At 53.5% G+C, this 14,342-nt stretch overlaps 1 protein-coding gene across 12 annotated transcripts in view; it reads right to left on the reverse strand.

Annotated features, from left to right (window-relative positions):
* The window catches only part of TUB (TUB bipartite transcription factor), a 90,735-nt gene that overhangs the window by 14,741 nt on the left and 61,652 nt on the right, over nt 1-14,342 (reverse strand). For all 12 annotated transcript variants that reach the window (XM_064288472.1, XM_064288470.1, XM_064288475.1 and 9 more), the window contains 3 exons: nt 4,785-4,836; nt 4,149-4,311; nt 497-640 (listed from right to left, as the gene is read on the reverse strand). In XM_064288472.1, coding sequence (XP_064144542.1) covers nt 497-640; nt 4,149-4,311; nt 4,785-4,836 — 359 coding nt within the window. The remainder of the gene's footprint in view (nt 1-496; nt 641-4,148; nt 4,312-4,784; nt 4,837-14,342) is intronic.

The raw sequence follows: 14,342 nt of genomic DNA on the forward strand, positions 1-14,342 counted from the left end.
GCCACAGCCCGTGTCCTTGATCTCTGGGGGTCTTTTCTGGAGAGAGGAGTAGAAGAATAGACTGGTCTGTGGGCCCAGAGAGTAGAATCAGGACTAGGGTGGGAACAGAGGGAAGCCACATTATGAGGAATAGTGCACACTACACAAGAATGGGGCAGATTGCCTGGGAAGAGGAGAGGCCACCTGATGGGAGCGTCCTGGCCCAGGCTGGTGAGACCCTTGTGGGCCCAGGGTGGAGGGCACTCAGGTTAAGAACGGGGTCTGGGCCACAGCGGAGCTGGACTTCACTTTCTGATGGTATGGAGGGCCTGCCCACACCTACAGGTCAGTCCACACACCCTCAGTTAGACAAGGCCTGTGAGCCAGCTGTATGAGACCCTGCATGCCAGTCAGGGTCTTCACTGAGGCCACCCTCCCTGTCCCTCACCTCCAAGTCTGGGGAGATAGTCTTCCCACAACCCTACAGTGGGGAGGGCTGTAGAGAAGGCAAGCTAACCTTTGTGCTTCGCCTTCTTCTCCTTTTTAGAGGCCCCACCCTGGCCCCCTGCTGCGGCTGCTGCCTTGGTTCTTTTGGCTGAGGCTGGTGCTGTTGGGTGGGCAGCTCCCAGCTGCACACTGGCAAGTGAGTCGGCCTCTTGAACTGCTCAGGAGAGAAACCAAGACAGAGAGAGAGAGATGGTCACTGGGTGAGACCACAGCTCCAACACAAACATGTTTTTCAGCACAGTATTTCCCAGTCCCTTCCCCAAGCCCCCAGGGCCTCTGGACCACCTCCCTGACCCACAAAGCCAGGGCCCCACTCATCTCTACAAGGCCAACGTGCCCAGGGTAGGCCTGAGGTGGGAGAAGGTGGCAGCTCCAGCTCAGTCAGATACAGTTAAAAGTCTAGCTCAGACCAGGACCAACCAAGACACAGGCAATCAAAGCTCTCGGCCAACAAGCTGTTCTGAGCTTGGGTGGCGGGAGGCAGAGTGTGAGAATGTGGGCCATCCAAGACAGTGGATGAAGACAGAAAAGGCTCCATCTCCTGAAAGAAACCATAAGCAGAGCAAGCAAGCACTCTGGGGACCCTGCCCAAGGCCCTCATGGGATGAGACCATGGGAGCCTGAGGTGGGAGAGCGCCCTGAGAAAGGAATAAACTGTTGGCGTAAAAGGAGTTACAGAATCATAGCTGGTGGCCTCAAATCCTGCACACGTCGGAACTGCACAAATCTGCTCAGAAATCTTCAGTGCCTTCTGGTTGCTTTAAGACAAAGACCAGCATTCCCCTGTACATCTGGCTCCTCCATTTCCCTTTCCCTTGGCCTACCTCACACTCCCTGACCCCAGGTGCCACAAGTGCCAGCCACCCAGGCTCTGTCAGTGCCTTGCACATCCTGGACTCCCTCTTGCCCCAGGGCTCATATGCCACCTGTTACCATTGCCTAGACTGCCCTTACTACGCCCATTGTCTGATTAACTCCCACACATCCTGCAAATTTCAGCTCTGCTGTCACTTCCTCAGGGAGCCTTCCCTGACATCTCCAGTCTGAAAATGAGATCTCTGTCACCCACTCAGAGAACCTGTGACCATCTGTGTTTAAGTCTCTGTCCCCTCCTGGACTGTAAGGTCCAGGAGGAAGTAGAGACCACGCCTGTGTGTGCTCACGCTGGGACCCCAGCCTCTAATCCCGGGCCTGACACACAGTAGGCCCCAATAAATGTTAGCAAAATGAATTAACTCATAACATGAATGAGCAGGGCCAGTGGGTAGCAGTCAACGCATGTTTACTGGGGTAAACCATCAGTGCTGATTTATATCAAACTCCCTTAGCTTCCTCTGGAAATAATCCCTTTGTATTTCACACCACGAACCAGCAGAGGGCAGAGCAGAAGGCAGCTAATGCTGCAGGAGGTGTGGTGGCGGTGGTCAGGGTGGACTTGAAATCGCCAAGCCCCACGTCAGTCAGCTACGTGTGCAGCGGCCTCCCCAGGGCTTTGGGGGCTGAGATCACCACTGTGGGCTGGACAAAGACCGAGCCACGTGTACCTCTCAGAAGCCCAGATGTCACAAGTTCAAATGTCCTCTGTAGGAAGGGCCCCTGGAGACAGGCCTGGTCTGCAACGTCATCAGGGGACAGTAATCCCTGCTTTTGGACTCTGGGACATACCATAGCAGCTTCAATTTTTCAAAGCCCTGAGGCTGAGAGAATTTTCCTCATCTTAAAGGGGAAGAAACAGACCCAGAGAGAATAAGTGACTTGCCCACAGTCACACAGTGAGCAGGTGCCCGGCAGAGATATGACCAGAAACTGTCTTTGGCCTTCTGGTCATCCACCTCCCCAGGGGTGCTACTTCTCTTACTGTGTTCTTTCTGCAGCCTGACACTGCCCCGGCACAGAGCCCGTGTTCAAGAAACGCCTGCCAAAATAACTGAACATCAGTGAGATGTCTGCCTCTGGCACAAATGAGCAGGGTCAAAAGTCATGGGAGTAGGCTTCTACTCCACACACAGCCTCAGACGGTCAGGTGCCAGGTAGGGCAGAGCTGCATGGGGCTGTGATGCCCACACGGCGGCAGGCTGGCTCCACAGGACCCAGAACAGCTGGAGCCTTCTCTGCTGAGACAGCACTCACAGAGGAGGGGGCTGCCAGGAAAGAGTGGGGCCAGGGGCCAGTTCTGAGAGGAGCAGCTGGGACTGCCTCTCTGAGACACAGAGTTGGGTTGAGGTCCCTATCCTCCTCTTCTGAAGGGCCTCTCAGATGAAGTACAGACATACCAGGTGCTCAGCTGAGGTACATGTAGGGGAATTACCATGAAAGAGCTTTTTATCAGGCAGGCAACACAATATGGTAGAAAGACCCTTTGGAGTCAGACAGGCTTGGGTTCAAATTCTAGCCCTGTCGCTCACCAGTAGTAAACCATGGGCAAGTCACTGAACCCCTCAGAGTCCATCTCCCTGTGGATTATGCGGAGATAATCAGTTACTGTGTGGATTAACTCAGACAATGCAGGTAAAGTGCCTGGCACCCTGCTTAGTCAGCCCTTGGGAAATGCCCAAAGGCACCTTTTATTATTAGAAACAAGATGGATTTCCTCAGAGGGTGTGAGCATACACAGGGGGAACTGAGCTCCGATGGCGTGCCAAGCCACAGACTGGGCAGTAGATTGAGTAAGATTCAATCACTGCCCAAGGGCTGGGCTAGTGCAACAGAGAGAAGAGGAACCTGAGATGCTATGAGGGAGAAGAATGGGGAAGTCCCAGGAGCTAGATGAAAAAGGTCAGCCCTCAAGTGAAGCAGCTACCAGTAGTTCAATGTGGCTGGGGGCTCCAGGTCATCAGGAAGCCAAAGGAGAGGAGCATCAGGGTGGGTTCTAACTGCCATCTTCCTAACAGTGATTTGATGGAGCAGTGGCCTGGGTTATCAGCACCAGCAGGGGGCAGTGGTGACTGAGACTGAGTGGAGTCCCTCTTTCATGTTGAGACCAAAGCTCTTTCTGGCCTTGGATATTCTGACCCTAACCTAAGCTGGAGGGAGGTCCCAAGCCCAGGGATGCAACAAAGGCATCCGCTTCCCAGGATTAGCTGCAGAGAACTGTCCCCAAGTGGGCTCTGCTGAGAACTGGAGTGTGTAAGGAAGGAAGGCTACTGGTCAACACGCTCTAAAGGAGCCATGAGCCAGGGATGGGGACCCGCAGGCCAGAGCCAGACCAACTGAGGGTACAGAAAATCCATAGGGGGAAGGTAACAGGCACTTGTCACAAGGGACACTTGTCGGTATGCGGAAGGATGAGAGGGGCTCCTCTCAGGAGGTAGAATATTGGTGGGGGGCGTCGTCTCAGGAGGCCAGACTCTGTTCTGAAGCACTGCCTCCTGTTCTTACTGAAATGCTATGGATCAAAAACCTGGATTCGCAAAGTTTTAACTTTCCAGCTCCAACACCCGATTCAAGGGCCCAGACTACAGGTCCCACTGGCCCGCTCAGTTGTCCACTGGGGCTCAGAACCAGGACTAGCAGGAGCTTTCCTCCTCGGTACCAGCTGGGCACAGACTGACAGGTACAGGAACTCCTGAGGGCCTCCCCAGAGCAGTAGTGGGGATAGAGTCGCACTGCGGGGCTTCCCCAGGTTGGCTCACTGGGGCCAGTGGGCAGCAGACAGGGGGTACCTTGGTAGCTGGTGCTGCCACTGCTGCTGAGGTAGGACTCCACCAAAGGGGCCTGCTCCTCCGACTGCCGGGCCCGCCGGCTCCGGGGCCGCCCATCGGCGTTGGCCTGCACCATCAGGGGCTCCTGGCGCTTCTTCTTTTGCTTCTGCTCCAGCAGGGCCCGCTATAAAGGCACAGGGAGGCACAAAAGTTAGTGACCCCTGAGAGGGTGGCAACCAGCCTCTGAGACCAGGCAGGAGCTCCCAGAGCGGGACCAGGCAGAGAGCCCTGCTCGGTCAGCTGGGTTCTAGAGGTCACACCTACTCTGGACCAAGGCCCCATGTAACCTGGTTTCCCAAGACTCAGGGTCCAGGAAAGGGAGGTAAAGCTCAGCCAGGAGGTGCCCTGGCATGATCACACACTTCGACTGTGGTCACCCTGGGGGCCTTCCCAGCACAGGCCCCGTGTACCGTGTACTGTGGCAGGGCTAATGCTGGGCTGGTAATGGAGAGAGTGTGCCTCTCTTTTTCCAGGCGAGTCCCCTCTCCCCATCAGGCAGGATCGCCCTTGGGGACAGGGACAGTCCCTCCCCTCTGCCCAAACCCCAGCCAGGATCCCAGTGCTGATGGCCCTTCCCTCCACCCTGGCCTCACTTACCTGCCGGTCAAGCTTCTGCTGTCTGAGGCTGCTGCCCTCATCATCTAAGACACTGCAGAAGAGACAAGGGTATTCAGAGCCTGCTCACAAGATGCCAGGTTATCGTCCAGGGCCTGTCCCGAGCACACTGGGGTCCTTTAATCCCCCACCACCACGGCTCCTGGGCCAAAGTGAGCCTGCCTGGCAGAGGCTGCCATCTGAGAACCAGCTCCAGACAAGAGGGTTTAAGCTGTATTTCTACCATTTGGGGAGCTTATCCTCTGCTAGGATCCCTGCTGTCCTCGAAAGACTTCCCACCCAACCCGGACCCAGTAAATACAGGCTGAGACCCTCCCCGTGGGCCCCTGAGCAAGGCGTGGCCTGATTGAGATTCCAGAGAACCCATGCAGAAGCATCACCACAGCCAGGCTTCAAACCTAGTGGCCTGCTCCCTCCAGCCCCCTGCCAGGCAGCTCTTTCGCTCCTTTCCATCCTCTCCCTGTCAGCTCCTGGCTCTCCAGGTGGCAGAGAGCAGGTATCACCCAGCCTACTCCCCTTCCCACTTAAAGAGAGCTGAGGCTTCCCTTCTCATCTGGGAGGGTAAGGCTAAGACCAGTCCCTCGGGCAGGGCTAAGCTGGGTGGGAATGTCTGCAGGCAGCTCGGCACGTCAAAGCACAGGAGGCAGGTCTGCCACATGCAGCTCAGCAACCAGCCAGGTGGTGCAGGTGGCACCAGGGCAGCAAGCCCTTAAGTTCCACATCTTGAGCCTCATCTCATCCAGACTGGCTCTGCCACCCAGGAAGGCTGAGCACAAGCAGGGGGATGGCCACTCAGACCGCTTAGCTTTTTCCCAGTCTAAGGCATGTGTGTGAGGGCCAGGCCCAAATTCAGTCAAAGCCAAGGTCAGGACAGCTGCATGGGGTGGAGCTGAAGCCTGAGGATCGGAGCTCTGGGAACCCCCAGGCCCAGTTATACATCTGTGGGTGTCTGCACGGGCACACCCAGGTGCATTACATGGTTGTGTGAGCCTGTATGAAGTATATGAAGATATCTCGTGGGTGTGTACACGTGGGGAAAAGGGCTGCCCAAATGTCTGAGCACGTCTATCTAAATGTGGGTACACGTACCTGGGTACAGACACATGCAAACACCTGTGGAAGAAGTGGACATACTTGTGTGAAGGTGAGTAGAGGTGTATATATGGGGGAAAAAAAAGATAAGGTCAAATCACCAGAGGACAAGAAGAAGCCATTCCATCTCCTCCTGACAGCAGAAGCCCTTTCTAGCTGGAACAATCATTGACTTAGAAAGTCCCTTGAGCTCTTCCAAACTACTTAGTATCTCTGTGTACGAAGGGTATCAGCCAGAGGGTGTGAGAGTCAATGGATCAAAGGCAGTCCACCACCCCACCTGTGGCTTCACATACCCACCTCCCTTCCACAAATTATGAGTATATATATTTTTGACTGGCAGCTGTCTCAACCACTTGACATCTGGAAGGCCTTTTCTGGTCCCCATAAGCTACTCTTTACCCCAGAAGAGCCTAACAGTGATTTGGGTTCATGCACAGAACAGCCTCACGCACCAAACCCTCAGCTGCCTGAAGCAGGGACATCACTGCTCAGCAGACATGCCTCTGAGCCAAGCCCTCAGTCTGCTTAAGACAGCCCACCGGCCCAAGAGGGTATGGCTGCATCTGGGGCTCCCCGAGGGCAATGCTAGGGCCCAAGGGTAGGTAATCAGCTCCCTAAAAATGAGAGCTGGCTGCAAAGGTGAATGCCCCATCACTGAGGGCATGTGCCACTGACTGGAGGACTGAAGAAGAATGGGTTAAGGCACCAGGGTAAACAAGATGCCCAAGCAACCCTCCAGGTCTGAGAGCCTACAACTCTTCCACCTGTCTTGACACTTCAAGTCCAATGGCCTGACTGAATAACACAATGGCAGAGTATCTGATCACAGACCAGCTTCAAAGGGGAGGGTCCTTCAGACAGTCCCCAAACACCACTGTCCACCACAGTGTGGCTGCTGCTACAGTACACACTCACCCATTACCTCCAGGAGATGGATGAGAAATGCAGCCTGGGCCCTGCACAATGGAACCTGTGGGCAGAGCAACAGGGCCTGAAATGCAACCAGACTCCACCTGCCAAGCTCTGTGCATGCACACAGGGAAGCCCGAGGAAGGGGTGCTTTTCTATAATTCTCACAATCTTACAAGTGGTGGCGTGGCCCCAGGAGCCCTGAGTGACTGCCACAAGATTCAGTCTTCCCTTCACACCAGCAAGAGAGGCCATTTCACAGCTTTCTGGGATTTCATGAGCCACTTGCACTGTCGGGGGACAGTGCCAGGGACAGACAGTCATCTGGGTCATCCCTGGCACCATGCTTGGCTGAGCAGGACAAAGAAGATGACTTCCACGGTGCTGACACTAATACCTATGGTCATTTGGAAAAGGGGCCACCTAGCTGAGAGATAAGACTCACGTCAGCAAAGCCACCTCCAGAATGGCTGGGTCACAGTGGCCGCTCAACTGACAAAAGGGAGTTCCAACCCTGATGGCCTCACTGCCCAGTGCCCCCCGATGTCCTTATCCATGCACGGGGGACGCTTTGCTACCATAGGCCACTGTCCCACTGCCATGGACTTCCCCCATGGTTTCCATGAAAGCAGCACTACTTCCTCTTCCTCTGTCCCCAATTCCAGTCCCTGAAAAGCTACAGGCTTCAGGAACACTAATCACCAGGTAAGATTACAGGTAGAGTGGACTCAACCACCGGTCTTCAGAGAAAGATGAATGAATGTGAGAGTTAGACTTCTGAAAAGAAATTCCAGAAACCTCAGATACCCTGGAAGTGCCTAGAAGACCACCTACCACCTCACTCAGCACCAGGCATGCTCCAGCAGCTAGGAGGACTGGAGTTTGCAGGGCTGGGGGCGGCAGACGGGGAGAAACAACATGTGCCTAGGGGATAAAATGTGCCTGGCTGGGCAAGACTCATCCCAGAGGGCCTCCAATAAATGCACCTTATGCAGGCTCTGGGAGTGTGTAACAACCGTATGGAATAAAGCAGGGGTGTGGTAAAGCAGTGCTCCTAAGAGAGCCGCAACCAGCTGCAACTGCACAGCATGACCGACAACCATCCCAGGTGACCAACACCCTGTCAGTGATGAGCGTGTACTGGTGGGTGTTTCTGGCTAACGACAGTGCATCCAGAACACACAACATCTGTCTCTGGTGAGCAACAAAGAATTCCCTGCGAACTGGCAGCGTGCTGTGGAGAAGAGTGACAGCTACAGTGGCTGTCTCTAGAGAGAGCAGAACTACAAGCTCCTCTCATCCTCAGCAAGCCTGGCTCCTGTTTCTCCCTACCCCAGATGGCCCTGCCTCCTCACCTCCACTTTAGCACCATTCCTAGGGCACCATCCTCTCTCACCAGCACTTCCCCATCCTGCCTCTTTCTGAGGCACAGTTCTAGGCAGCACTAAACGATAACCATGCAAGGAGGTTGTAATGGCTTTTTAATGGCTCCTGCTCCCATTATGGAATCACTGCCAAGCCCAGACTGCCAGCTGCAGCCCCGCCAGGAGGTGCAGACAAGAGACAGACACTGACCGATGGGACTTCCAGGCTGACCCTGGCAGCTCCTTCATTACGGCTGTCTCCTGCTGAAGGCCAGACCAGGGAGGCCCAGTGAAGTACAAGCCACTGACTCAGGAGGGTCTGCAGCGTCCACCAATCCAGCCACTGTGCCCAGGATCAATGAGGTGGCAAATTTACCCTCCATGGGGGCAGCCCCTCCACATCCACTTCCCCAAGGCAAAAAAACCAGGTGCTATCAAGCTGACTCCAGCTCATGGCGACCCCATGAGTGTCAGGGTAGAACTGTGTTCCACAGGGTTTTCAATGGCTTAGTTTTCAAAAGTAGATCATCAGGCCTTTCTTCCAAGAAGCGTCTGGGTAGACTCAAAATTCCAACCTTTCAGCTGTCGACCAAGTGAGCAACCATTTGTACCACCCACGGACTCCCTCCCCCAAGGCAACCAACAGACTTTTGGGGAGTGAACCATGATGGACAACAAGGGGGAGGGGTGCAGGGGGCACTTCTCCCAAGGGCTGGAAAAGCCATGGACATGGTGAATATATTTAGGCCAGTTTTCCCTCCCTTTCGTAGAGTCTACCTTACATGCTCCAGCTAATCCACCAGAGCTTTAGCCAGGGGGTCGGGACAATCCAGGGACAGACCCAATCTCTGGACATATTCTTCATACCCACCTCACCTTCCTTCCTTCCTGCCCTTATTCTTTTCTCCCAGTCACGATGGGGGCTATGCCTGCTGGACTGTGGAAATCAGATGGAAGTGGCCTATCAGGGTACCTGGATGCAACCCCATGCAGTGCTCAATGCCAGACCCCCAGCCAGTCCAGATCTGTGGCTTCCATTGCCTTGGGCTGCTTGGGATGAAGGAGGAACATGGTGGCGTGGGAATGGGGACAGCTCCAGATGACAGAAGAGTCCCAGCCTCCCAGGACGGGCAGTCTCCATTACAGCTAATGGGTTCCAAACTTACCAGGCTCATTAAAACTGCTAGGGGCACTCAGGCCTGACCTGGGAATTCAGAAGACACCCCAGAGTCATCAACTCCCATCCTCACCTCTCCCTCTCTTTTAATGCAAAAGCTACAGGAGATTCTAATGCTTGGTCCTGCAAATAGAGACCTATAGAGCCACAGCTGGTGATCTCTAAGGAACAGAAGGGGACTTAGGGAGGTGCCATCAGACTGGAGAAGCCCTGGTGGTGCAGTAGTTAAGAGCTACAGCTGCTAACCAAAAGGTCAGCAGTTCGAATCCACCAGCAGCTCCCTGGAAACCCTATGGGGCAGTTCTACTCTGTCCTGTAGGATCACTAAGAGTTGGAATAGACTTGATGGCAATGGGTTTTTTTTTTTTTCCTGATCAGACTAGAAGATTGTAAATGCAGCCTTGATGTCCAGATGGGGGAAGAGAATACATGCAGTTTGAAGGGCAGTAAGTCCAATGTGGACCCTAGATGAGACTGTGGAAGGGGTTAGTAAAGGGGTGGTTTGAAGGACTAGAAGACTCGGTAATTCCCAGGAGCAAGTTCAGGCTCAAAGCAAGTCATGGCACACTGTCCTTAGGTCCATCAGAAAAAATGGGGAGAACACTACAGCCAGGCTTCCACATGGAATCTCATGTGATGGTAACTTATGGGCAAGATGCATCAATGTAAATAGCACGCCAGTCCAATGAGAAAAATTAGAAACCATTCAAAAAACCCTACCCAAGTTTCTTGAACAATGAGTGGAGGCCACAGTCAAGGAAGGTTTCCAGCACCATGCTTCTCTTGCTTAACGTGTTTATTGATGACTTGAAGACAACGCAGGCCTCTCAGTAAACTTTCAGCAAAATGAGCGAGATAAATTGTTGGCTAAGACAACGTGGATTCAGAAGACCAAGTCCTACATATGGATCCCAATATCCAGTTCTTCCCCACACAAGCAGAATTTGGGGAGACGGGGCTTGATATCAGCCTGATGAAAGACTCTGGGGGTTTTGTTTACAGACGGCTCCGACTAGTCAGTGCGGCGAAGCCATGCCACATGACGGTGAGGGCTTAAATAAGCAGAGGTCTAGAGCAAGAAGTAAGGACCTCACTCTGCTTGGTGCTGGACAGGCCACACCCAGGACATTGTATGCAGTTCCACACTGGAGAAGGCAGAGACCAATCTTAGGTCATCCAGAGGGTTTCCTCTATTCACGGACCCTCTTTTCTTTTTATGTATCCTATTCCCATTTTATTCCCATATTCTTCTCTCTCAACCTTGTTTCTTGCTCCTGTCATCCCAGGCAACAGCAAGAAGACACTCTGCAGGGGGCTTGGGATGGGAGCAGAGGATGATTTGCTGGGGGTTCAGGATCAGAGGTCCTGTTCACTTTCCTTGTGGCCAGAGGTGAAGCAGTGGACAAAGGAGTCCAGGGCACCTCTGAGGCTAAACCCAGAGGCAGAACTGAAAGAGTCCCCCTCCCCCATCTTAATCAGGGGTCATATTGCTCCCCACAAAGCAAACTGAGGAAGGGGTGAGAGGATTCTAATAACGGCCAAGAGGAGGGGGAACCAGAGACACATGTAGACTCAACCAAAGGAAGAACTTTCTAACAGTCACAACCACCTGATGTAGACAGGAGTGAACTCTCCGTTGTTGGAAGCACACAAGCAAAGGCAGATGGAAGGCCTCTTGGCAGGGATGCTACAGAGGGCATTGACTCAGAGGACTAGATGGCCTTTAAGGGCACTTCCAGCCAAAGATTCCTGTTCTATGATCTAGAGGAGCCATGCTTTTCAAACAGTGTTCCAGGAAGCCCAGTGAGGATCTAGTCCAGATGGGAGAGTGCTGTGTCCCTCAGGCGTGCCGAGAGCCCCAATGTGGGGTCAGGAAAGCCGAGGAAGCCCCAAAGGCTGCCTGGGGAAGCCACTTTGATTCAATATATTGGGTACCTTGTCTCTGCTGGGCCATGCTGGGGACACAGTCAGGAACCAGAACAGGTCCTTGCTCCCTCCCAAGGAGCTCACAGCTCAGTGATGGCAACATTAGGCAATGGCTGCAGACAAGAGCACTGAGGGCAGGGCCTCTATCACTCCCCAGCACCGCTCCTCCAACACACCTGTGGGCCATGCTCCTTCCTCACTCTCAAGCGTCCACCTTCAACTTATCAAAGGTTGCAAAGTCAGACATGAGAGGCATTTAATACTCGAGAACACAAGTAAAAAGAAAACTGGCAGAAACAGAAATTATTATCAGTAATAACAAGAAAAAAATAAAAGGCAAAAAATTGTCCCCATTATTAAACTTTATAAACAAAATGGCTCCCTTCTAAGTCAAAATCTGAGATTAATCCCTTATCATTATATCCTGAGCCAGAATTACTCATAAGGTTATTATCACCAACTGTCATTGTTTTTTTTTGTCATTGTATCAAAGAAAATCAAGGAATGCAAGGTGCAACCATCACAGAGGGAGCCAAAGCAGCAGCCCCACCAGACAGCCAACAAGCAATCTACTGACCTCTCTCCCCAAAACCAAATGCCACTTTCCAGCTCTGACATGCTGTGACGTTAGGGGAACCCCACACCAGTCACAGCACATGCCCGCCCGTGCCTCCCTCCGCCACCTGCCAGTTAAATGCCTGGCCTGTCTTCTGCCCCAGTTTTCTCTACCATCAGACAGGCATGTGGCTTTGACTGCAATCAGTAGCCCAGTTCCTGCCAGAGGTGGCTGAATCTCTCCCCCTTCGCCCAGGCCCTCCATCTTAGAAGTCCATACCCCAAGTCCAGTGCCTTCCTGGGCACAGTGCATACCTGGAAAGACCCTTGCAGGGCAGGGCAAAGTAAGAGGGATGTGGCTAGCCACCCACCTTCCCTACCATAGAACAAAAAGAGAAGAGGAGAGGGGCCATAGGCAAGGGTGTCGGCAAAGGCCATAAGCTACTTCTCAGGGCCAGGCTTTCAGGGTGGCAGGATCCTGTGCTTCAGGCAGAGTATGTGGGCCCAAGAAAGGAGTAAGAGGGGCCTGGGCCAGGGGAAGTGCCAAATCACTCTGCAGAATGCCAGTGCCCTGGGCACTTATGGAGGACACGGCTATTTCCCAGACACAATCCCCACCTCTTTGGCACCCCCTTCCTGGGGCAAACTTAAGTCTCCCCAGTTTGAACTAGATTTTCTCTAGGATTTATGTACTAACTCTACAAGTTGCTTCAGTTCTTGGATCTCTGGGAGAGGCTTCCTTGAACCGTGATCTGGCCTGGCCCAGAGCCCAGTTTGCCAGGTTCTAAAAGGACCATCATCTCCACAGCTCCTTTCTCAGTCTGTGGCCACTGTCTTGCCATCTCTACCTCCACACAGGTACTTCCACAGCACTGTGTGCCCCTCAGCCCAGTCGCTGCCCATGCAGCTGTGGGGCCTAGAAAACGTTCACGGTACTCCCTGTGGCTACACTGTCTTCTAAAAGGTCCTCAGCCTACATGCACCAAAAAGGCCAGGATACTCCAGGAACTACCTGTGCCCCAGGGTGAGTGGGGCAGCAGCTCTCCTGAGTCAGCACAGCCCTCTCGCCAGTCCCTGATGGAACTGTCTCCCTGTTCTATGTGACACTCTGAGGTATGACTGTGTTTGTCTGAGAAGATTCTGGGGGTGACTAGTGTGTGTGCATGTGTGTCGGGGGGGCACACAAATTCTAACCTAGGAAGCCCTGAAGCCTCCACAGGAGCTGAGATTAGAAACAATTCTCGAGAGAGGCCCTGAATTCCCAGGCCAGTGACAGAGGCCTGTTTGCAGAAGGATCTGCTTTTAACAAGCCTCAGGCGGTTGAGCTGCTTTCCATTTAGAAGGCTGTCTGGACAGACTCAGAGAAGACCTCTATCAGAATTATCTTCTGTCAGTGACTGGAAACAGGCCCCATCCCAAGAGCAGGATGTATTACGAAGGGGGCCCTGAGGATCTGATCCTGCCACCCACAGCACATGCACCTAGGCTGGCAATAAGGTAGTGGGCCTGAGCAGTCCAGCACCCTTTTTAGGAACAAGCCTCTCCAGGAGGCCTAGAGACAGCTGGGTAGCCCATGGCAACCAAAGAGCCAATGGGTGGCCAAGGAACTGGTGCTGCCATGGCGATGAGCTCCTTTCTGTGGTGAATGGAGAGAATGGAGTAGAGTGGATGGGAAAAGACCTGCACCTGTGTGAGGCCTCAGAGACCCCTCTCCCGCTCCCACGCCTTATGCTGGTAGGAAAGCCCAGCCATCTTTGGGACAAACTGCAGTGTCTGGGAAGAGGGTGGTGGGCTTCCCTGAGTAAGCTTGGGTTTTTGAGTATTTTTGTACATGTGAGGGTAGTTCTAGGTATTGTGAGTTGGTGTGTACCCAGGTACAGACCTGTTAGCAAGTAGATTACTGAATCGCTACAAAATATTGAAAGGTCGGTGGTTAGAACCCACCCAGAGACACCTTGGAAGATGGGCCTGGCGATCTGCTTCCGAAAGGTTATAGCCTTGAAAACCCTGTGGAGCAGTTCTACCCTGCACACATGGTGTCACCATGAATCAAAATCCACTCAGCTGTAACCAACACCACCACTTGACAGTGGGGAGCAGGTGGTAGGTATTGTGGCTGTGTGCGTGTATAGATAATTAGGGTGCACCTGTGTGTGCCCAAGGATAAGCATGTGTGTAGAGATGGATGCGTGTATGTGGATATGAGCACGGGAGTGCTCTTGGTTCACAGTAACTGTCTCCAGGAACCACGCTTTGAGTGTGTGAATAGAAAGCAGGAGCATCAGTGCCCACTGCGCTGACGTCCTGTGGGTGCATGCGTGCAGATGCATGGGTGTGTGTGCGCACGGCTACACGGGCGTGTGACCTGGGGTACCAGGCCTAGAAGGGGCTCGTAGCAGTGTGCGCTCCCTCTCTACACCGGCCACATGGAGCTGCGGGACCCAGCAAGGCCCACTCAGGCCCTGAGCACTGCCCTCCTTCAGCAGCCTCGGCGGATAAAGGCGGTTTCACAGT

This window comes from Loxodonta africana, chromosome 7 (assembly GCF_030014295.1).
Source record: "Loxodonta africana isolate mLoxAfr1 chromosome 7, mLoxAfr1.hap2, whole genome shotgun sequence".
Classification (NCBI taxonomy): domain Eukaryota; kingdom Metazoa; phylum Chordata; class Mammalia; order Proboscidea; family Elephantidae; genus Loxodonta; species Loxodonta africana.